Below are 26,047 nucleotides of genomic sequence, written 5' to 3'. Positions count from 1 at the left end.
TAGTAACCCACATCAGAGCTGACACATGAAAAATGGTGAAATTACTGAAGGTAGTCCAGCCTGAATAAGGACTACCTTATTAGTTCAGGTACTTGCATCTCCCTAATTTTCATATTAATCATGTGTCCATCTTTCTCTGAAATAGGGCCATCATGCTTCATGTCAGGATTTAGCATGTAAGTAAAATTCATAGTGTTTCAAATCTCACTTGAAAATATTTGTGTGGAGAGAACAGAATGAGTGATCTTATTATTACTAACAAAATGAGATTTCCTAAAATGTTCATTTTTAGCCTTGAAATAGGAAAATTAGTATTAAGGTATTTATAAAAGCACTGATGACCGCCTCTAGTCCTTGCCCCCCAAATCAACAATACGGTGTTCTCGTTTAAGAGAGCTACTGCACACTGTGATGTACCAATGTTATATATTTCTCATCAATTTTTAGTTTCCACTGATTAAATATATACTGACTCATAAAGCATTACCATCACATCAATTGTCACCAGATGCAAGCATATGTCATGTAAGTATTAACTATCATATAAAAATGGCAGCCTAGTTGTTTAGAAGCCATAATCTGGTACCAGTCATTCCCAAATTTCCCTGATGCATTTGCAGTCACTCAGAAAGTGCTATTACCTCTGTGCCAATCTGCAGCCAAAGGACAGAAAAAATCTTTAGTAACCCTTTTCTTTGGTTAAATATTCTATATATTTGTGGTAAATAACAGGTTTACCAATGTAGGAGAAAATGCGTTAGTGGCTTAAAATTTTCCATAGTACTAGAAGATGGATGGTGAGGGCAGCTAAATAAGCTAAGCTCAACACAAATATCCATTAAAAATTCAAATGAATATAAATTGCTACTACGTAAAACTTATGTCATCAATATCATCGTCTATAAAAATGAGTACATTTGCATCACCTTATTCTAGATGCTATTAGCTCACTCCTTTATGTTTTTTTTTCCATAAAGGACAATCACTAAATTCCTAGTTACAGCACAGTAACCTCAAGCGGCTCATAGAATCAACTCATAACAAACAAGTCTGAAGACATTTAAAAACTACCTTGCTTTAGAAGCAGAAAAAAGTATGAATACATGTTTTGCTAGGAGGAGAAGTGCATTTTATATGTTAACTATCGTATCAGATGGTGTAGACACTGCCTAGACCATTAAAACCCTCTAGTAACTGATAGGTAATTGCTCATTTGCTGAATGTAGTGGCACAGCAGACAGAAGCTGTGAGAGAAACCATCCTTCCTTGCTAATGTAACATGTAGAACGTGCTGCTACCACAACACTTAATGCTCACAGTACTGAGTCATCTTTAATGCAAACACACATTTTCTGCCTTGCTTCTATGTTTTCCATTATAATGCAACACGAAAACAGTGTACATTGCATTCCATCCCTGTGAGGTTTGCACAAGCAGTTCCAAGTCAGACTAAATATTGTATTGCTCTTATTATAGTGGATAAATATTTCAAAGTTTAGGAATTAAATATTTTATTTTTCAGTATGCTCTCTGCCACTATTATGAACTTTTTATAGCTTCTTCATTCATGGGAAATCTTGAGGGCTTCCTTTTTTAAATGTAAGACTATTATTTGTTTCCCCAAACAGAAGCAGATCAGAGTTAACAAATAAGTTCAATAAATCACTTTATACTTGGTGTTACTAAGAACAGTATGCTTCTTCATATAAAGAGACTTTTCAAGGCATGTATCTTTTATCATAATAAAAGTTTGCTAACAAAAAAATAAATCAAGTAAACATTACATTTTTAAGTATACAATTTCTCTCCTCATTTTTATAATAGTTAGCATAGGTTTTCTTGGCATACCTCTCTTTACTTAACACAGGTATTTCTCACACTAAATTAAGACAACACATCCAAAGATGAGCATGTCCTGAGCTGTTTGGTTGAAATTTCCCACAAAATAAGAAACCAAGAAGCTGTTTATACATTTGCCTTAAAAGAAGTAGACTAATTATGTTAACTGATTTATTAATATATGAAGTTCTTTGTCCAATTATTAAAACTACAAAGAGACCAGGGAGCAATTTAAATGTCTAATGCACCTCAAAACCTCTTTCTTTAAGGTTAATTATAATTCCAAGCAAAGCCACTCTAGATAGGCCCCTTAGGTTTTATGCAGGTTTAAGTAAAATAATAACAATAACATTACCTCATTGGCCAGCTCCAGGAGCACTGGGGCAGTTCCATTTCTCCCCACTCCATTCAGGTACCTAGACAGACAAAGCCAAGTGGTAATGCAGTGACAAGAAAAGGCCAGCATAGACTTGTCAGCATCCGCTGTGTGTACACGTTTCTCCTGGGCAAATGCCACGCTCAACTCTAGTTAAAGTATGCTACTGTCATAGGAAAAGCATTGAAGGGAAAAGAAAAACAAAAACAAAAAACTTACCTCAAAACCACTGGCAACTTACTAATTGAAGTTGAGGGTGCGAGGTATGAGCAGGTTGGGCTCCCTTCCCTTCCATGAAGACAGAAGTGATTTTGAAAAGAACTAGCCCTGTCACCTGGCTTTATCTATACCACAACCACCTTATGCGAAGAAAGTGAGTTTACTCTTATGGTTTGAAAAAAAAGCATCCATTGGTTGACACCTTATTAAGAAACAAATGGAGCAGACCTGTCATCGGTGGGTCAGCACACCTTGTCAGGCAATACAAGGCATCATCTTTTATGTCCTGGATTTCTATCATAACCTCCATCCCTCCTCATTCCCTAATCCCACTATTAAAAAAACCTACAAAAAAACCTCCCCAAATCCATCCCAGACATGGAAGCCAGAGTGATTTTTTTTAAGCAAAAATCTGAATGTGCCATTCTCCTCAAAACATTTCACAGCCCCACATTAAATCTCAAGATTCAATTATAGCCACTTAATACCTCTTACAAATTTCTTCATAATCTGGTTCCCACCTACTGTCCTCGGCCAGTCTCATCTGTAGTCACTGTTCTGCACTCCAACCCTCACCTGGAGAACTCGTGATTCAGCTTACATGTAACTTTCTTCAAACCACCACAAGCCAGGAGAAAGTTAGGTGTCCCAAGGTACAATCGATGAGCACCTTGTAAATCTCTCCATCACTTAACACAGCATCATATTGTATCTGCCTAGTTACTTGTCCACCTCAAACCCATCCCCCAATGCAGGGTTGAAAGCCTGATGAGGGTAGAAGAATTGTATTTTATTCCATTTATTATGCCTAAAACAGTTTTTGACTTAAAATAGGTGATTGCATTATACATACATATATTTTTTCTTTAATAAATGACTGATTAATAACTTTTAAAAGCCATACTGGATAAGAAAAGAGAATTCAATATGGATGTTTTCTCTACAGTATGCCGTTTGAGTGAATAAATTAACAATATCTGTTTGATAGTAAAAATCAAGGTCAACAGATGAGGTCTTCCATATAACTACCACAAGCAGACACTAAAGTATATTATTTCACAAGTATGTTTATGAAGATGTATGATTTTCCTATAAACAAAGTGGAAGAAAAGTAAATTATTCACAGTAGGAAGTCTCAGGATCATTATAACTTCAAAGTAATTCTATTAAGTTCATTTTCCATAAATTGGGGACTTCCCTGAAAAAACTGTTTAGGAATCTAATTGAGAAATAAGCACTATCGCTGCTCTGGAAACAACCAATCCGTTCAGTCAAGTCTGACCAACTAATCCTGCGTTCAAAGCCACCAAACATGCACATTCATTAAGGGTTCAGACTCTGGGTCAGATTAGTTAAGCCTATACTGATATTAGGGTATCTTCACAACTTTCTACTCAACATTCATTTATCCCACAAATATTTCTGAGAGCTAACTTGTATTGGGCCTGTTCCAGGTTCTGAAGGAGCAGCAGGGAACAAAACTTCCATGGCTCCTGCCATCACAGAGATGATATTGCAGTGGAGAGACAATGAAAACACAGAAATACATACATAATATAATGATATATTCTACGATAAAATGGAAGCTTAGATGGGTTGGTCAGGAAGCCATCTCCAAGTGACACATGGGTCGAGGCCCATAAGAAGGCAAGCGGGGAGCCATGGGAGGAAGAACATTCCCAGCAAGACAACAGTAAGCACAAATGCTGGGAATGTACCCGGGGTGTCTGAGGACCAGGAAAGGCTCTAGTATGACCAGAGCAGAGCTTTGAGAGCTGATAGGAAAACATGAAAAAGAGAAGCTAGACCTCAGACCACTGTCTATGCCAGGGAACTGTTGTTTGGACTCAAAACTCTGTGGTTTCACGTAAATGTTGCATTAACCATTAACCAATGGAGTGCCTCTGTTAAGTTTAAAGAACAGGAGATGGTCAAACAATAGCCCACTATATCTATATAGAAACATGTTCATACTTAATGCAGTGGAAATTCCTAATTATGAGCTTGTTAAAAGCTGCCTAGTTGCCAAGAAATAAGACCCCAGGGTACGGATGAAACCTGTCTGGGCTCTCTTGGCCGGTGAACAGTAAAGCTCTGAAATGGAACCCCATCCCCCAAGGTCGACTGAGGGGCCTTCAAATGTTGAAAAGGGTAGGCCTGCTTCTGAATATATTTATTCTCCAATTTGTTTCCTAACTATATTCCGTAACACTTCAGAAGTGCTGGGGAAAAGAAATTAAGTGAAAATTAATTTGAAGTAAGTTTTCCTTTCTGGGAACTTTAACTGTCTTCTATACCAAGTGACAGATCAGTTTTATTGAAATATTTAGATATGCAATCAAAGGAGCATACTAATTACAGAAAACATTCAGTAAGGACACGATCAGAAATTCCTAATGCTACCCTTCTCTGTATTCTCAAAACATCTTGTGCAAACTTGCAGTGTAGACTTTTCATACATTTACAATGGTTTGTTTCTCTCTCCAATTGGACTGGAAGCATCTTGGGAGAGCCCTACACAAATGAATGCTGAACTTACATCCAACAGATCCTTAGCAAAGGTCTGAATTATAACTGAGATATAAAGATGTGATTATGGATACTACATTAAGGTACCCTGGGCCATCTTCCTAATACCTATTTGTAAATTAAAACTACTCTGCACAGAAGCTATGTGCCATCCTCTAAGCTTTGCCATAGGAGGGCTAAGAAATGTTTATCCTGTGGGTTGAAACCATCCTTAAAAGATCTTCATGGAAAGTCCATTTTATGTTTCTTTGAATGTGAAAGATTTATTAGCATCTAAGATTAAAATGATATGTACTGATTTAAAATATTTTTTAAAGATTTATTTATTTATTTATTTGAGAGAGAGAGCACACATGAGCACGAGGTGGGGGAGGGGGCAGGGGGAGAAGCAGACTCCCCGCTGAGCAGGGAGCCTTATGTGGGGCTGGTCCCAGGACCCTGGATCATGACCTGAGCTGAAGGCAGACGCTTAACCGACTGAGCCACCCAGGCACCCCTGATTTAAAATATTAAAAAGTTATTTGATCTTTATTATAATAATTATTTTCATAATAATTATAATGGCATAACTTCAAAAAACTACCAAAATTCTGTTCTAAGCTTACAGCTGAATACCATCTTTGTTGATTCTACCTTTAAAATTTCTGGAGCCCATCTCCAAGGATGCAGCTGTTTTCCCACTAAAACAGAGCAGTTGAGGGCAGGTACCATGTCTTATTCACATTTGTATACTTGATTCCAGGCTTAGTAGATGGGACACAGTGAGTGCAAAGTAAGTTGTGATAATTAAACAAAAATGTAGTTCAAATTTTCAGAAACTATTTTTGTCATGTAATGTCAATAACATATTTGAGCTAGCCTTTTTTCCATGTGAAAATCTGAATGAAATTCAATTGATCTGATTCTCTAAAGCTAATAAAGCTTGCCCTCAAACAGTGTATGTTGGAAGAAGGGAAAAGATGGGAGACAACATTTCTAAACCTTGCTATTGATGGGGACTTGCAAATCTGACCACTTGTGAGTGTGTCTGTGTGTGCATACATGCCCCTGTGCAACAGTCTGGATGGCCTAAATAAATTTTACCAAGTATGTTTCCTGTTTGGAAATAAAATGCCATTGATACAGGGGGAAAGAATAGAGTTGTTTTCAAAATGAACACCAGGCTGTACCTGTACATACACAACATGAAGAAGTGAGGAAATTTCCTCAATAATTCAAAAGCTCGAGAAAACATTTTCAGCTGATATTTGGATACTTTGAACTTTCAGTTAACCATGATGGAATCACACTGTGGACTATATGGTTTATAAATACAGTTTTCGAATTCTGAATTGAGATCATCTTAACACTAGCAAGAATGCAGAGACAACGGAATTCTCTGACTAGGTGCAATGGGGAAACCATTATAAACTTTCTAGACAGTAATTTGGCAACATATAATAAAATCTTTAAATGCTCATTATTTGCACCAGTAATTATATACATAGAAATCTTAAAAAACTAATCCAAATTGCAAACACTTATGTACCTAAATGTTTATCACAGTATTATTTTTATATTACAACATTAGAAACATATATGTTCAACAGTTATAATTCAGTAAATTATGGTACTTTCATATGATGAAATAATGCAATCAATAAAATGTTTACAGAAAGCTTTCTACAAAGTGATATTATGTTATACACATTTTTCCAAGTACAAAATTCAGGATTCACAATGGTATATATAGTATGACCTCATCTATATAAAAATGGATTGACAAAAGACTACAATGAAAAATACCACAGTGGTTACCTGTGGCTGCCACAATTATGTGCGATCATCCATTCCTTTCTATACCATTACAGGTGTGCTTAATTTCTACAATATTCAAGTATTACTTTTATAAAAGAAAAAGAATTAAAGAAAGTATTAGTATTGTCAAACTGCTTAGATATGTTTTGATATAATACAATTTGCCTTTATTATTATCAGCTGGAAAACAAAACTCTCGAAAGGCCAATTTACCTTAGAGACTATAGGGACATTTAACCAGCACGTTTACAAGAGGCTGTGTGGTCAATCCATCTGAAAGGTAACAATGTGGCCCATCTCCAAGCACAGAGTGCAGGGCAAAAAGCCAGGGAACAGGGTGGTCAAGTAAGAATTTGGTGAGACTGTTTTCTTATTAGACTGTCCATTACAGCCTAACTTCACATTTTTACTTCAAAATTTGTGACTCCTTAAAACAACTGAGATTCTCACATTTAAATAAATTTATAAATATATATAAATATATGTGTATATATTTCTGTAGTCTCATTATTGCTCACCCAAATGTTCATCATTAAGTAACCATATTTACAGGAAAGAATTTTATTTCTGGCTTGACCAATTCAGATAATCCAATAAAGTATGTTCATACCTCAATAATTAAATACACTTTTAAATGAAACTAAATTTTAAAAAGCAGCACCGAGAGGTCTTAGAAATCATCTAAGTAAAATGGCCTTTAAACAACAATGAAAATGACTGTCAGAGGGCAGCCCCATGGCCCGTAAGTGGATCTCCAAATTTCTAGGAAAGGCTCTATTTTCTACTGCTTATGTTACCAAGGCTTTAAAGCCTGGACATAGAACCAAACTTTTATATGATGGCCTAAGATGATCATTTTTATAAACAAAAATGTACTTTTTGACAGATAAGTAACTTTTCAGTCTTTCTTTGGAGGGTCTAGATTCCAAAGCTGTTGATGACTTCATAGCACTTTGTGAGCCATTCTTCATTTTTCATGAATGATTTAGGTTATAACTTGCATTCAAATGTTGGTGTCACTGAAGAGACTATAAATTTGGAAAAAATCAATTCAAATTCTACAAAGACTTGTTTAGAGGGGAATTCTCCTAGACACAAAAGTGTGTATGCATATGTGGTGTGTGTATCTTTAACATACACTACTACTGAAAACTGAACGCATCTCTTATCATACATGGCACATTATATAATTTTTTAAAAGGCTAATAAGTTCAATAACTTTTGTTTTCAATAAACACTTCTCAATTCTTAAAAAACAACTTTCCAGAAACACGATACTGTATTTATTCTAGATACTCATTTCATTCATAAAATTTTTGTGCACAAAAATCATTCATCTAAAATCGGTGGTGTCACTATCGCCACAGAAACATTGATCTGTCAATCTTAGGTGTAATAATTTAAAAGCATATTTCAGACAGCTTTCCTTTCCAATATGTCCTTGAAATATTTAAGAAACCAACAATTCTAATGCAAACCATTACCATTTACAGTTATAAATTAATCAGTCATATTACAAAGACAGTATCGTTTTTAGAATTTTTTTTTAAAAGCTTTTTTAATTTTATTATGTTATGTTAATCACCATACATTACATCATTAGTTTTTGATGTAGTGTTCCATGATTCATTGTTTGCATATAACACCCAGTGCTCCATTTAGTACATGCCCTCCTCAATACCCATCACCAGGCTAACCCATCCTCCCACCCCCCTCCCCTCTAGAACCCTCAGTTTGTTTTTCAGAGTCGTAGTCTCTCATGGTTCGTCTCCCCCTCCGATTTCCCCCCTTCATTTTCCCTTCCTACCTTCTTCTTTTAAAAAGCTACTTTAAACATTCTGTTTTAGAACAGAGGTTGAAAACTATTTATAATAAATTAGGCCAAAATTAAAATATCCCCTGGACACTATGTTGGTGATTTAATACCCAGATTTTCTTTTTAAAATACAAAACCCCATTTAAAATGTGACAGTTGTCTATTATTATCTATCTCCATATGTCCTTACTTGACATGTCCTTTTTTTCCATTTCTAAAATGGCAAACCCAATACCTATGATGCAAGATAGAAGTGAACCAAAATTCAATCTTATTTTCTAATGTATTTTTCAACTTGTTGATTTAAATAAGAAAACTTGATTCGAGAACTTTCATACATGTATGTAGATACATGTGTGTATTCACATGCATCTATACAAGATATGCACTTACAATAAGTTTAAAGTAGCCAACTGAGATTTCATAATACTGTAAGGATTTCTTACATAGTATGCATAACACACAATCAAGATAGTCTCACCATATTCTTTAAACACACCATTTGAAAAATCATTAAAAAAATATACCTTAAGTCTTAAATAAGACTTGTATCACAATGCCCTGAAATGTTATATAGACAATTAATTTAGTAACCTAATTTTTCATAATTATTATTACAATTAATAGGTACTATGATACCCTCTAGTGGGGCAGGCAGGTCATACCTCTGATAATAACTTTCAATCGCTTCTGAAGTATGATGTTTGGCATGTGTTCTTTTAATATGTTTCTGAAACAAAACAAAAAAAGATCTTTATGTTGTGTCACGCATCAGGTTCAAGAACAGAATGACAAATCTCTTCATCCCAATATCTAGCACATAGGGCAAGCTGAATAATAGCTTGGGGATTTGAGCGGTGGTGGGTCTTTTTTCCTTCTACTTTATGAATCTATGCATTTTAATCTCTACTGCTTGGCCAGGATGTCTTCAGCCTGTACCACAAGGTACAGTATATATGTAAAAGCCAACAGGGTCATAGTAATTGAATCTAAATAAGTTTGCTTAGGGTTGCAGAGGGCAAAGAAAAACTTGTTCCCTCTTTCAACCTTTGTATTAATTTTCCCTCAATTCAATTCCATCTAAGTCCTCTGCACTCTAGTTTTACAATCCAATTGCCATTTTTAACCAGGAAGAACATTGCTTAAAAACAACTTATTTGAAAACTACAAAAAGTAATTCCATAGAGACTTGCCACTTGACTGACACCTGTCATCTCATGATAAATGACTCCATTTTCTGCCTCTCTTGCCTTCTGCCACTCCAGCAATGGTCATTTATCATCATCTCTGTCAGCAATGGAAAGCGGCACTGACAGTGCAAGTCAGCAAACATTTAGCACATGGAACCACGCAACACAGGGAAATTATTATTGTCAGAATAATAATGGTTTAGCATAATTTATTACAGGTCCACCAAATAAGCAAAGGCTAGATGTTATTAGACAGATGGATGGGTAGGCTTGGCAGGCCTCCACTGAGACGCAGGCGGTGCTTGATGTGGAAAGGAGAACATCCTCCAACCCAATCAGAGAGCTGGCAGTTCAATTACAAAGAAATAAAGGGACATTCATCATTCAATTAGGCACCTGTCAACCCTCACAAAGGAGAAAACTTCTAACCTGGTACTCCTGGGAGAAGATGCTCAGCAGAGTGGCCTGCGATTGACTGGAACAAATAAAAGAAGGACAAAGTTAATTACTGGAGTGCACGGCAAAGAAACAAAAGAGAAAGGAGCTTCAAAGGTAGGCCTGCTGCCCTGTAATCTAACAGAACATGAAAACAAGTGTGGAAAAGTTGTTCCAGATGAACACCTCAAACAAAGGCTTCCTGCTGCTAGGTCAAGGAGACAGAAAAAGGGAAAGGGAAAAATATGGATGGTCTCGGAGCAAACGATCATACAATTTGGACGTTTTTTTTAACTTTAGAATGATTATAAATCATGCCTGTAGCGTGCAGTTATGTTAAAACAGACCAAAAGGAAGCAAGGTTTATTTCCATTAGTAAGTGATAAGAGTCAAATCCCATAAACAGTGGAGAACAGGCGGTTCACTCGCTGGCAGCATTCTAAATTTATTTTGTTAGCGGACAGGTATCCTCTTCTGCAGCTATCTCAGAGTCAGGGGGAAAAACTTTGGTCTTCACTAGAAGTAGCACCGAGAGACCACTGGAACGTTCCTACTGACAGTAGTGGGCTTTGAAAATAGGAGCTTTCACAGCAGAAAGCCGAGGTCCTAGGGGTACGTCATTCCCAAAGACGGCCATAAGCCTTATGCATCCAAGACTCCACACAATGTCAAACACTTGGCAGTGAAACAACCTGGAAAACACTCTTCCCAAGTGGGAATTTGCCTATCACAATTGTGAACATTTAGAAATGAACAGAATTTTTTTTTCCTCTAAAAAGCAATCAATATCCTACTGCTACTCTTTTTGATTGCCCTCTGTAGATATATCTACCTTATCATATCTTGAGAACAATTAATTATTTCTGATATATTTTCTACTAAATGCTATCTGAACAAATTACAGTGTTAATAATTCGACTTTTATGGTACACCAAAGCACTATGAATAATTAAAATTTTTCTATGCGTGAATGAAACCTCTTAAGCTCAGCACAGGTAATTTGGAGAGTGTGAAATAAAAACAATGCAGCATATTTCTTTACACGCTGCCACAGTGTTGTCATCTTCTGCATACCATCATAGATTTGGCTTCGAAACCCTTTCCATTCTCATCAGACAACAAAAAAATAGGTTAAAAAAACACAAACACTGTAAATGTTTAGCAAGGAAAACCGATCGTTACTAAAGAATTGCTTCAATAACTCAAAAGCACTGAGATTGAATAAAAATTATAAAAAAATTATAAACTCGCAATAGTCCAATTTTTTCAGTTTCCCTTTAAAAATGAAACCACCTTTGAAAAAGCCAATTTTACACATAAAATCTTCCTATTATTCCTGGCTTGCCTGAACTTCATATGAAATCACATACCCTAGTAGGGTTTCTGACAAACAGCTTCTGAAAAAAAAAAAAAAAGGCAAAATTAAGCCCAGATCCTTAGAAACTACTGAATAAGTCAATACATTAGATATTTATGTGCAATAAATAGACCCTCTCCTCATTGTACAGCAAAACATATTTAGGTTAGTCATTTAATGATGGACAAAATGTTGGTCTCTAAGGGTCAGAAAATATGATGGCAATAAATGTGCTTGTAATTGGCAAGTTGGGGACCAATGACTAAGGAGGAGGAAACAAAACCGTGAATAAAACAAAAATGTAACTGTGGACACCCAGAATGGGAAGACTAAGAGACAGCTGGAGAAATAAGTTTAGGAATAAACAGTTTCAGAATAAGAAGTTGGTCAGGAGTTGAAGGTACTGTAAAAACAGAAGATGAGATAATATCTTTAGCCAGGAAACTACCTTTAAACTGCTTAGAATTCAATTCAGCAGAAACTGGACAGAGCCTATGAAGTAACCCATTTTCTCAATGGCCAATGGGGTTAGAGAGAAGATTCCAGGAGGAGGTAAAACTGGCCTAGACATAAAGAGAGCAAATGACATACTTAGCACAGTAAAAAGGATAGACAGACCTGGGTCCAAAATGCTTTGGGTTTGGTTGACTAGACAAAGCTGTAGAGAGCTGAATGACCTCTGCCAGGTTATTTGCCAACCAAGCTCTGTTCGTGTATGTGCTAAGCTTACAGAAGAGTGTTCTGAACATGACTCATACCTTAAAGAGCAGGAAAGTATTAGGGCAACCAAGACACTGACTCCAGTGTATATCATTTGTTACTTTCCTCCGGAGTGTTAATTCTAAGAAGATATTCCAAAGGGAAAGAGGCAAGAGGAGATTAGAGCAATCACAATCTTCAAGTGTACAGCTCTGAAGAGCTTACCATGTCTGCCCTTCCCCCACTGCAACCTCCCAGTGTTTGATTTGATTGGCGAAGAGTGCAGAAGTTTTGGTATAAATTCAACAATCACCAGGTTCACAGGAATATGGTTTTCAGCCAAAGAAAAGGGGAGAAAAAGACACTGTGTAACTGAAAAGTCTATCTTGAACACCACAGTCAATCAGTCAGCAGTATTCACTGAGCATCTATACTGTCCCGAGGTCATCGGGGGAAATATGACATCAAGATAAAAAAAAAAAAAAAGAAAAGAAAAAATAAAGTAACTGACTTAGAGGAAACTTTCAATATGTATGTGCAGCCAAAAAAGCAAAAATGAGAACACTGTTAAGTACCAACATATTTTTTAGGGATCTAGCGAAGCAAATCACACTCTGCATTCTCACATATTTCAAGACTACACTGGCTTTGGAGCCTACATGTTTCCCTTAGCATTTTTGTGTTTTAGATTTACATGTTCAAAAATAGAGTCACTGATTTTGCACAAATGCCCAAGATATATTATTAAAACCTCTTCAAAAAATCAGTTTGTCTTTTTTCCCATGCTACCCTCCCAGATTACACACCTCACCCTGTAGCTTTCTGAGAAAAGAAGAGCAAGCCAGTGGACCCCTAGAATGGCTATGTAAAACCTTGTCCGGGTCATGTGAACAGCTACACAGAGCTGGAGCTGTCATACTGCAACAGTGGATAAGCAAGCATGAGATCAGAGCCAACAAAATGAGGATGGAGGCACAGAAGAGGGAAAGAGCCCAGGGCCTTGAGAACATTGTTGAGATGCTCAAGCAACCATAAATTGAACTGACCACGCTCCATACTTCTTCTGAGTAATAATATATGCTTTTTTTTTTTTTAACCTTCAAAAAGAAGAAATATACCCACTCCAGTTTCTATGTGTTCTGGAAATAGGAGACGTGATGGAGGAGGAGAAAAGGTACTCCATCATGATGGCACATGTATGGGATGCGCTACTTGGAAAGGACTGTCCATTTTTGTCCTTTCTAATTCTCTTCTTAGCTGGCAGCTACTGTATTTGGCTTCCTTAAAATTGTTCCTCTGCCTGTCACTGTGTCACTAAATTGATATACCCAGAGATCATAAATTGGGCGGTGTACATATGATTTTTCCATACAGACTTTAAATATTGATGGAGTACTATTTACTCTCATTTTATATTGCATCCAGGACTCTTCAAATGTCAGGTATATGAAAAGGCGATATGCCAGCTCCCCATTCAATATTTAACTCAACATGTCCCCAAATCCATCCAGCTAAGATATTCAAGTAACCTGAAGCATATTAGAGAAAATGAACGTCAGAGGGTTTCATGAGTGCTGCAGAGACTAAGAGCAGACAGAGCTCAGCACAGTCTTAGTTGCAATTCAACTTTCATATAAGAAGGAAGTCCTCACATTCCCAGTGGAGACTTAAAAAAAAAAAAAAGAATCTTAAGGAAGAAGATACCACACATTTTATGTTCTTCCTCTTTCAAGTACCCAACCTCTGAAAAAAGACCATAAAAAAGTAAGTACCGTTATTTGATTTCCAAGCTCCTTTTGCTACAGAATCTGGGAAGCTTAAATGTCTACACTTTACTGAGCTCAAAATTCTCTGAGCAAAATAAATATTATTTCTGGGACTCAGAAAGCAGTAAACCAATTAAAGGGATATGAAGCAGGATACTCCTACAAAGCAATAGACTTGGAGACCTCATGGTTACAAGGTGCAACCTCTCTAAGTCTGTGAAAGAACACAATGGAACACTGGCTCTTTGTGGTTAATGATTCAGAATACTGGTCAAGGAAGGTGTTCTATGACAGCAATGTATCTACCCTCCCTCACTCCCACCTTCCTACACACCTACACACAAATTTCAAACAGAGAGCCTTCCCCCCCCACCACCATAAAATCAAAATGAAATTCAATAAGATAGCAAGACTTGGTACAAAAAAAACCACTAACTTTTTTTTTTTTTTCAGGAACATACAATGCAAAATGGAAAGAATCTGGAGAGAGATTACTGATACTGATACTGGGGGGTGGGGGAGGAGCAGACAGGAGGAGAAAAATAGTTAAATTCAAGAAATAGAGAAATATTTATGCATTCTACCTACTTCCCCATTTCCTCTCTTCCCAATTTTCAACTTCATATCAAGGTTGCAGGCTATATTTTATGCCCAATCATGGCAAATATTCCCATAAATGACTATATACATGGCAGCATTAGGCTTAGCAATAATCAATTATCAAAAAGAAAATTCTGAAAGGCTATAGGTGTTATATATATGAAAAAAGAATGGTTACTGTCCCAGGCTCTTAACTACTCTTGCTGATAACCTGAAGCCACATATAAAACAGTTCTACAACAAGAGCTAAAATTTATATGGATATTTATTTTGTGCTAGACACTACACTGGGCACTTTGTTTTACCCCCACAACAACCCTCTGAGGTCAGTACTATTATCTTCCTTATTTTAAAGATGTGGAAATGAAGGAAGAGAAGTTAAGTAATACACACAATTGCTTATCTGTAGAGTGGGGAATCAAAATCCAGGTCCAATGCCCAAACCCAAACTCTTCATCTCAGTGCTAGTCTTCCTTTCCAAAAGTTCCCAGAAATCAGTTCTACATGTCATGTGTACTAATACCCCTGCTTGAGCATTTATATGCTATCACATCACACTCTAGACAACCCTGCAAGGTAGGCACTGTTGCTTTTTTAATAGGAAATTGAAGTCACGGATGTTTTGAGCAAATTCTGTGGCCTTAGACAATATTCCCTTTAAAAAAAAAAACAAATTGCAGTTTTCCTTTAACTAGCTACATAAAAATGCTGTTCTTTTTTGTGTTGAATGATAAAGCAACTATTGACTTCAAGAAACAGTGTAGGATTAAAAAATTGTTGGGTAATTTCCATTATTGCTGCTGCAGCTAAAGTATATTCTGTTAATAACCACACCATTGCCTGAAGTGTCTCTATGTGACTGCATATATGTCTTTTGTTCAAAATGCTATTTACTGCATATAAAGCAGCTTTAAATCCTTCCCTGAACAACACAGTATAAATAACCCAGTCTTGACAACACCCTCTATAGGTGTTAATTTTATTAAATAATATTTAATGAAGGGTTTCCTAGTTATAAAATAGTATATATTCTGTGTAAAGTGCAAAGATGTCCATTGTTAGCATTCTGGCATAGATCCTTCCTGTGTTTTTATTGTGTGTCTGCTGTGAGTGTTTGTGTGTGCGTGTCTCTACGCACACACATAAACATTTTAAAAACTATGTTTTTAACATACTTTTTTGTCACATGCCTTCATTATGTAAGATATTAACATTTATCTACACCATTACATATTACTCTCTTTAAACTATTTTTATTGTGAGACACAATAAGAAAAAAAAACAGAACAAACGTACAGCCAATGAATATATGAAAAACGAAACCACACAGAGCCACTAGGTAAACAAACAGAACACTGCTAGCACCCCAAAAAGCACCCTACTTGATCACCAACCTTTTCCTCTCACAAACGAACCTGATCTTTATGTTCATCTCTTTCTTGCTTTTCTTTATAGTTTTACCACCCATATAAGTATTGCTAAGTTGTATAGGTGTGCTCTGCCTGTGTGCAAACTTTACATTAATGGAAACACAGTGTGCTCTTCTGTATCTGGCCCCTTCATGGGACAATATGTTTGTGAAAGTTGCCCACGTTATTTAAGTGCAGTTAAATCTTTCTCATTGTTATATGGTATATTCTACTGTATAAGTATATACCACATTTATCTATTGTATTGTTGATGAATATCTGAACTGTTTTCAGTCTTTTGCTAATGAAAATAATGCTGCAGTGAACAATCTTGTATACCTTTCGGTGCACATGTGCACACATTTCTAATGAATATAAATGTAGGACTGAAATTTTGGGTCATCTGACATGCACATCTCTAGCATCAGTAGGTGTCAAACAATTTTTCAAAGTGTTTGTAACAATTTTAAACTCCCACCAACTTTAAAGGAAAGTCCCCATTGCTGATCATCCTTGTCTCATAGCTTAGTACTTAGTCCATCGCTTGCTTTTTCATTTTCTTTATGGTATCTTTTGAAGTGCAGAAGCTTTTCATTTTGATGAAACCCAATTCATCAATTCTTTAATTTGATTATTCACACTTTCCATGCATCTCTTCTAAGAAATCTTTGCCTACCTACAGTCATGAAGATATTCTCATATATTTTCTTTTAGAAGCTTAATAATGTTAGCTCTTACAATGAGGCCTATGATGTATCTTGGATTAAATCTGTACATTAATAGGAGATAGGGGTTGCAGTTTGTTTTTGTTATTTTCATACGAATATGTAATTGACCACATACCATATGCCCACTGAATTATCACTACTGCCTTTGAGGAAACCAAATATCTGAAGGCTTATTTTGGGACTTTCTAATCTGTTCCATTGATTGATATATTTATCTTTACACAGATACCACATTGTTTTGATTATTGTAGCTAAACAATGTATATTTAATGTAATTACTGATATATTCAGGATTAAATCAATCATCTTACTAAATGCTAACTGTCTTACCCACTTTACATTCCCTTTCTCTCCTTTCTTGTCTTAGTTTCAATTGGTTTAATACTTATTCTTCATTATTTGAACACTGGCAATGTGGAAGTTGTACATTCTTTACAAGTTATACTATTCATTTAATGATTGTCCTACATAATCACATGCCTCCTCAAATGATCATAATTTATTATTAATTAGTGTTAACTGTTGCATGGAAAACACAGAAACTTCTCAATACTATCTACAGTTCTTCCCTCCTGCAATTAAGATACTATGGGCATTGTTTTAATTCTGCATATATCTTTTTTTAAATTTAATTTTATTATGTTATGTTAATCACCATACATTACATCATAGTTTTTGATGTAGTGTTCCATGATTCATTGTTTGCATATAACACCCAGTGATCCATTCAATACGTGCCTATATCTTAAAGTCACAAGGCATTGCTATTGCTTTATATAGTCTCTGTTCATTCAGATATACCAACATATGTACCATATCACTGCCCTTCCTTCCTTCTCCTCTCTTGCATCTGGAATAACTTTCTTTTAATAAATCCATCAGTACAGATGTGTAGGTGATGTCAAATCTTGGTTCTTTCAATGATAATGTGTCTTATTTCTCTACCTAGTTTCAGGATTTTTTATCTTTAGTTTTTAGGATTTTTAACTATAGTATTTATTTCCCTTTTTGCTTAGAATCTGTTGGACTTCTTAAATATGTGGGTGGGTATCATTCATCATTTTGGGAATATTCTTCATCATTATGTCTTCAAACATTGCTTTAGCACTCTCTCTTCTCCTGAGACTCCAAATAAGTGTACTGAGCCCTCCTCACTATATCCTCCATCTCTTACTCTTTTCATATGTTCCACCTTTTTGTTATTCTTTGTTATTCTGTGTTACTTTCTGGGTATTTTCTTCTGTTCTATCTTCCAGTTCACTAATCCTCTCTTCAATAATGTCTAATTTACTGTTAAATCCATCCAAATTCAATTTTTGCATTTTCCACTTGTAGATTTTCTATTGGATTATTTTTCAAATAAATTCCCCGTAACGTGCTTCAATCTTCTTTTTTAACTCCTTGAATAAAGCACAATTATAAAAATTCTGTTAATATTCCAATAAGTGCAGACCCTTTAAGTCTATTTCTACAGCTTCTACTAGCTTTCATTCATGTCACATGTCTATTTATGTGACTGAGTATCTCTCACTATATGTCATTCTACTTGAAAAACTGCTTTATAAATAATTTGATGAATAAAATGTTATCTTTCTCCAGAGATAATTCTGATTTGATTCTGGGAGCACTAGAAGTCTAGAATCAGCTTAGTCCAATTTTGGGTATTAATTTTGGGGGCCAATGAGGTGAACCTCAAGCTGACATGTAGAGCTGTCTTACTTTCAGCTCACATTTACTCCTCGGGTATGGCCCTTCAGGGTCCTATCTCAAAGCTCAGGACATTTACATGAGCACCCACCTTTGCCAGCCCTTGATCCCGAAACCTTGTCTTCTAGCTCTATAAAGCTGTCAAAAGTTCTGCTCAGGACTTGACTATATCTTGTAAAAGGGTGATTAAATTAGAATTCAATGATTAAAAAGTTCCCAAAAGCCCTTATTTTCAGAAATTAAAAAAATGCATTTCAAACTAACTCATAGATTAAAGAAGAAATCATGATGGAAATAACAAAAATACACAAAATTGCACAATGACAGTGGTAATATCAATAGCTGTGAGAAATTTATTGTACAGATTAGATATTAGGGAGAAAAGAGAAAGAGACTGATTTTATTCTAGGAGATTCTAACAAACTGAAGATCCTAGCAAACAAAATAAAAAAGGAAAAGAAATGTAATAAGAGAATCAAGAAGGAAGAACTGAAGAGGAGTCAGATAAATTGATCTTTAAGATTCTTTTCTGCTCTAAATCTGCCCTATTTCAAATGTTCCAATTTAGTTAGAGTCTAAAGTATCTTAGATTTCTTTCCTTTCTAATTAAATTTAAGTATTAACTTTTTAGAAAGAGCTATAACATAAATCAGATAAAGAATAAGAAGCCTGGGTGACAAACACTCAATTTCATGTGCAAAACCAAAAGTCTGGTCATTTTTCTCTAAAGCAATCCCAATAACTTCAACACAATATATAAATAATAGATACATTTATAAGAGGTGTTTATCAATTATTCCTACAATGATTTCTTCTGTTTTTTTCCTTGTTTAATAAATCAGATTAAGTTACATTATAAGAAATGCTCAAATTAAGTTTGTGGTAATTTTATTATGATTGGAGAGAGAGAGAACAGATAATGATAGATGAATAATAGCCTGTATGTAGATATTTATAATCTTCCCCTTATTGGTTAAAATTCAACTTACTTCCAACTCTACATAGAGTATTAGCTAGTATATCTTTCATCACTTTCTTCATTTATTTCCAAGCATGCTCTTGTCTTCATGAGCCACCACCTGCCTACCTTTCTAACTACTGTCCATCTCTGATTCTCTTCATGACCTAATGTCTTTATCTAGAAACCCTTTAATTCCATAAATTCTATTCAGCCTCCACCCCACAGCAATCTCACTTCTGCCCTCACTCCTTAACTAAAACAAAGGTCACAGAGACTTCCTTACCACTAAACCCCAAAGACATATTTCTTACCCTAGCTGACCTCATGGCAACATTTTGCACTTACTATCCCTCTTTTCTTAAAAATATTTCCTCCCATGAATTCCAGGCACTATTTTCTAATAACTTTCCTCCTACCCAGCATTCCAGGGCACTATTTTCTAATAATTTTCCTCCTACCCTGCTAACCACCTATCTTTCTCTCTTCCAATGGCTGCACATCCTCTTCCCTGAGGTTTCCCAGGGACATCTCTTCAACCCTCTTCTTTTTTCACCCTACATGCTCATGCAGGTGAAAGCACAATCCAGCTGTGTTCCCAGTAACTACTTCCATAACTCCCAAGTATATTATTTCCAGCCTCCATCTCTACTCAGAATCAGTCTCAATTTTATAGCTCCTTTTGGGACTTTTCACCTCTTTGGCTAAAAGTATCTTAAAATTAAATTTACCACCACCCCCTTTCCCAAAAATGAGTTTCAGACCCAACTTCCCTTAAATCAATTATTTCTATAAACACAGATGCCTGAGCTAGAAATCTATGGATCACTCCAGATTCTCCCATCCCCCTCACCCCTGAAACAATTAAAAAGTCACCAAGTCTTGTTGATTCTATCATCAAGAGTTGTTCACATCTGTCCCTACTCCCCCCAACTGCTAAATTACTTTCTGATTCACTTCCCTTGCTTCAGGTCTCTACGCCCTTTAATCCAACCTCCAATTTACCAACAACGCTTCTAAAATACATCTAATGATGTTACCCTTTGGGCCTGAAAATCCCAGGAGGTGTCAACTATCTATATAATGAAGTTTAAACTCCTCAGCAAAGCACACTTTAGGCCCCTTCTTTCTAGCCTCTCACACTCTTTCCCACCTTCAAACTCCCAAGCAATTTATAGCTTAATCTCACCACATCACTATAAATTCTTTCTGGAGTCTAGAATGTTCTCTCTTTATTCTACTTGGGAGAACTTTTACTCTTTAGAGTAATAACTGGGCTGAGGATACTCATGTAGAACATATTATCACTATTAAATCAAGTTATTTTAGTAAAAGGAGTATCTTAAGAATTGAGATATCATAATATTTCTAACCCAACCCTCTCATTTTAGAAATGACAAAAGTAAAGATAATAGAGATGAAATGATTTACTCAATGTTACAGAAAGTGCTATTTTACACCAGGTTCAGGTAAATCAAGGAAAAAATAAGTTGTGCAATAAGCAGGACTTGATGGAGTAATACTTAGTTTATGTCATTTTAACAGACGGGAATATCACCTATTTTTGTTATTTCAGTAATCATAATGTATCTATGACCAATGTGTATTGACTAAACCATAAATACAAATAAAAAAGTAAAGTATGCTAGAACATAAGTTATATGACCAGGAGAAACAAAACCCACAAAATTCCCATTTCTCACCACCAAACGATGTGATGAATGGGAAATCAAAATCATGAAATTTTCCCTCTATGACAGTTCTTTTCTTCTAGCACAAATGCAAAATTTTAAATGTGACCCTACAATATGGAAAGTGATTATTTTTCCAGGTAATGTGTCATTTCCCCTGATTTAGGACCATTTTTCAGTCCTTCAGAATACTAGTTTTCTCCCACAAATTTCTGGTAGACATCATTATGTATTCCACAATTATTTTTTAAACAATGGGGAGCATCAAAAGCTGTACTGTCAAGGAAGTACCAATAGGAACAATTGTTTTTATTCTTGAAGTGCTTAAAGCCTAATTGTGAAAATAACTTAATATTTCTAAGTCTTAGTTTCATCATCTGTACATAGATTTATGACTTTAGAAACCATTTTCATCTTAAAAGTTCTAGGATTTTTATCAATTCTACAACTTCAAGGTTTAGATTTATTAAATTTCTCTCTGCTTACAGCCCTAAAACTTTTAAGTATAGTTTATCAAAAAACCGTGCCCTAGTCCTAATAATAATTACCTGTAATCATGTTGACACTGGACATTTCTTTGTGGGCCTAACATAACAGGTCTATTCTAGGTCAATAGCTAGAATGATTAAATTGTTTATTAAGACTTCTAAGCATTTAAAGTAATCAGACCACAGGGCGAGAACATGAAGGAAAATAATTAACTCCTTTCATTCACCTGTGATTATAAGGTACTACGTCCCCCAGTAGGTTAAATACTCACCTCTTGGGGCTAATACCACAACTATTTCACTGCTGAAATCCCAGTCTCCTTCAAATCACCTTATTTTTTTGATACAAGACTGAAGACAGATGTTTAATAAAAAGAGCCACTAGAATCTTACCTGAAAAGTTGATTTTAAAAAATTTGTATTTTTACATGTAAAAATATATGCACATATAATAATATTCAACCTAACAATTATTCAAGTGTCAAAAGAGGGGTGTTTGTTAGTTTTTTTGGTTTGTTTGTTTTTTGTTTTTTAGGAGATCTCTGGCTTGAATTAAATTATCCCAGGAAAAGAGACAAGTAGGCCACGAAGAACTAAAAGGGCCCCCACTTCTTTGTAGCAACTTCAAATTGAATGATTGGTTTGGCTCTTAAGATTTTTTTTTTTTCCAAAAGATTTTATTTATTTATTTTAGAGAGAGAGAGTGAGAAAGAGCATGAGAGGGGAGACGGTCAGAGGGTTAGAGGGTGAAGCAGACTCCCCATTGAGCAGGGAGCCTGATGTGGGACTCGATCCCGGAACTCTAGGATCATGACCTGAGCCGAAGGCAGTCACTTAACCAACTGAGCCACTCAGGTGCTCTAGCTCTTAAGATTTTTAACATGGTGGCTGATGTTGTGGACAACAAAGGTAATCCTTATATTTGAAATGAGTTTAGATTCAGAAGGGCATTTTTCAAAAGGGTTCAAAATACAAAGTGAGATACCAAAAAACAATAGTATCAGTTATTACAGTGACAAAATCACTTTTCTGACAAACAACACTCAGCATAATTCAGTAGGCAATCTATGATATTATTACCATAAATGGGATGAGGTAACTATTACCACTAACCAATAATTGTTACCTTTCTCTATCACCATATCATTTTGGCTCTTCTTCTGCAAAAGCCTTAGACCTAAAATAACACCAAATAACAATGCTATATTTTCCTCAGTAATATCCACTGCTAAAAAGGTTACTGATTCTGATCCACTTCAAATAGTTTTCTTAAAACATCTGCTTATCAAAACCAAATAAATTAATTTTCCTTTCTCAAGTATTTATCTTAAAATAAAAATTTACCAAGTCATTCCGCCAACTCTACATCATCATAAATGAAAGAATGAACATCTTGAGGCTAAAATTCTGTGACCATAAAGATACTAATCTATATCTAATTAACATAATTGTTTTTGTAACCTTTCCACGGGGTAAAAAAGTTTAGGATATTGTTTAAAACCATTTAAACATTTTCTTATTCTTTTTCTGTATAGAAGTATGTGTTCTGGGGCACCTGGGTGGCTCAGATGGTTGAGCGTCTGCCTTCGGCTCGGGTCATGATCTCAGGGTCCTGGGATCGAGTCCCGCATCGGGCTCCCTGCTCCTCGGGAACCTGCTTCTCCCTCTGCCTCTCTCTCTCTCTCTGTCTGTCATGAATAAATAAATAAAATCTTAAAAAAAAAAAAAAAAAGAAGTATGTGTTCTGCACTCCTAATCTTTCTTAATTTAATAGGTCACAGAGACCTTATATAAAATCAGTAAAAAAGATTGGCCAAATTCACTTTATAACTTATAATTTATAAAAATCACACTATCATCTTTACCACTTTCTTCCTAAATTTTCAGTTATATTAACATAATGGTATTAATAATTTCATACTCTTTCCCTGTTTTTTATTCCCTACTCCCAACCTCCAATTACCAAACTGATGCTTTTCATTTAAGAATTTAACCAAAAAAAATGCAGGAATTTGCATAAAAGTAACTTCCTAAAAAGTTGGTGCTTTTACATAGCCTCACTAGTGATCATATGAGGTCAAGCAAACTATTTGAAGCTTCAGATGCTATATTTTCCCTACTGCATTAGCTTGAAAAAAAATGTAGATTTTCAGTCTTCTCTAAAAACATCATAATCATCATGATATGGACTATAATTAGTCCACAACCACCCCACTTTAATAATAAATGTTGAGAATATTAAAACAACAAATGGAATGCCTTAAAATGCATTAAGCTCTTCTCTCATTAAACACAAAATTTTAACTCTTAACCACAAGGCTTTTATTCTTAATTCACAATCAAATCCTTTTGGCAGTTAATCTCAGCACTTAATGTCATTTGCTCCAATAAAAACAATTTTAAATGGCTGTAAATGCCTTCCCTACTTCTCTGTGTGTCTTCAGAGAAACTAGAAGATGAACAGAGATGGAGTTAAGCCACTATGACTATGCACAACACAATTACATTTCCTATACACTAACTTCTGCTAGAATATCCTGTTTGTAACTTCTTCCCACTTCTGTTGAACTCCATCAGTCTAATAAAGTGTAGATACTCAACAGATAGCTACTATCTTGGTGATCATGTGATGATGATGACAAAGATAACAATGATGGTGAAGGGCTTCTTAGATATCAAGCTCTGTTTTACTTACCACCACTAAAATAACAGAAGTAGTAGTATCTTAGAAAATGAGAAGGAGGGATGAAGTATCTTACCCAAATTAACAGAGCCAGCATGTGAACATAGCTAGTTTGGCCTCAAACCCTATGTTCTAAATATGGCAACCAAGAAATAAAATTACTTTCAAGAACCAGTACTCTAACATCCCATGAGTCTTAGTCGCAAAACAACCTAGTTTCAGCAACAACAAAAAATGGATCTTGCATCACAAGCTTCCACTTGTTCAACTAACTCAGCAGATCTGAATTTATCAACCCAGTAAAGTTAATGTGCAACTAGTGGCTTTGAATGAATATATCTTTAGCTATAATTTGATGTGAAAAAAATTATATATAAAGTTACATTTACACTATATTTATAATTAAGCTTTAAGTAAGCATATGTTCAAGGTCTATAAAAGAAGACATAATTGTAAAAAATGTGTAAGAGTTGGGGCTACAGGTGATTTATTTTTATGCTTTTTTATGGTTTTAATCTTATTTATATGAAGAAATTAAAATTCAGAGAGGAAAATACAACTTTTCTTGATATGTATGCAATATCCTAAAAATATGACTGCATTTCATGTTCCCAAAACACACCATCCAACCAAAAAACACAACAGCAGATACCCTTTATTCTACAGAATTGCCACTGATGTTGTGTAAGATTCTTCCCAAATCTTGATGTGCCCAGTGCACAAGCAGCACCAAATTGTGTGTCTCAATATTTAGAAAAGCCTGATTTTGATATAAGAAGCTTAAATTCTCTTCTCAGCATCAAAATGACCTCCAGAGCCTTGCACTCCCTTCTCAGAGCAGAGGAAACCAGAAAGACTGCCTTCCCTGACACAAATACTATTAACTCAAGACAGCACCCAACTGGGGAAGCGCTTGCTGTACCTGGTTCCTCCTAGAGCTGCACAACCTCATCCTGGGGTCTACCCACGACTTCCAGACCCACCCTAACATCAAGGAGGAAGAATGTGAGTACCTTCAGCCAAACATTCCAGCACCTGAGGTTAAGTCCCATTTGCTTCTACACTGGCTCTTATTTCTTCGGACTCAGCCCACAGACCACCAAGGTAAAATTTGTTTCCCAGATTTTTTGTGTAATGGGGACTTTTTCTTTGTAAACCTCTCTAGTATTATGGTTACTTGAGAATTTGCTCTTGACAGGAACTTAAGTGCCATCCCTGGGCCAGCCTGGCTGTTGGGTCCTGCTCCCCATGCCAGAGGTCCCTTCAGGTGCCTCTCTCTATTTCACAACACCTGCTTGGTTTGCTCCCAACTTGTTCTAGACCAGTTTAAGGGCAGGGAGAAGACATCTATAGGCAGGTCCAATTGTCCCCACCCATCCCACAAGCCTACTCAATTCCCCTGAGGAAAACTGGATCATGCCCAGCTTTACCCTACGAGTGACAGTAAAAATGCTGAAAAATCCACTTGAATATAAACTCTTTCAGTTCTAAGATACACACATCAGGTAACAGATACTGAAATCTATAAGCACTCTGAAAAGGATCAAATGCGGGTGACACTACGAAGAAAGAAACAAACACCTTATTTTCAAAAGTTTTTCTCTTCAACTTTCCCACACATAAAATTCTAACCACTTATGGGTAGTCATCATTTCAATGAATTGTGTCAAATGAAAAGGGAAAAAGAACGATACATTCACCATGAGGCTAATTTATGGTCTCACTAAATCCAGCAGACTGAAGGATTTCATTTAGTCTAT

The 26,047-nt window shown here is 35.7% G+C and overlaps 1 protein-coding gene across 2 annotated transcripts in view; it reads right to left on the bottom strand.

The window, feature by feature from the left end:
• Positions 1–26,047, bottom strand: part of CDIN1 (CDAN1 interacting nuclease 1) — a 205,721-nt gene that overhangs the window by 144,935 nt on the left and 34,739 nt on the right. For both annotated transcript variants that reach the window (XM_034994492.1, XM_034994493.1), the window contains exons 2-4: positions 10,196–10,241; positions 9,242–9,306; positions 2,195–2,255 (exon numbers count right to left, since the gene is read on the bottom strand). In XM_034994492.1, the coding sequence (XP_034850383.1) occupies positions 2,195–2,255; positions 9,242–9,306; positions 10,196–10,241 (172 nt within the window). The remainder of the gene's footprint in view (positions 1–2,194; positions 2,256–9,241; positions 9,307–10,195; positions 10,242–26,047) is intronic.

Source organism: Mirounga leonina, unplaced genomic scaffold (assembly GCF_011800145.1).
Source record: "Mirounga leonina isolate KUSES-001 unplaced genomic scaffold, KU_Mleo_1.0 Mir_91, whole genome shotgun sequence".
Taxonomy (NCBI): Eukaryota; Metazoa; Chordata; class Mammalia; order Carnivora; family Phocidae; genus Mirounga; species Mirounga leonina.
The sequence above is the reverse complement of the archived record's forward strand: the minus strand, read 5'-3'. Positions and strand labels throughout refer to the sequence as shown.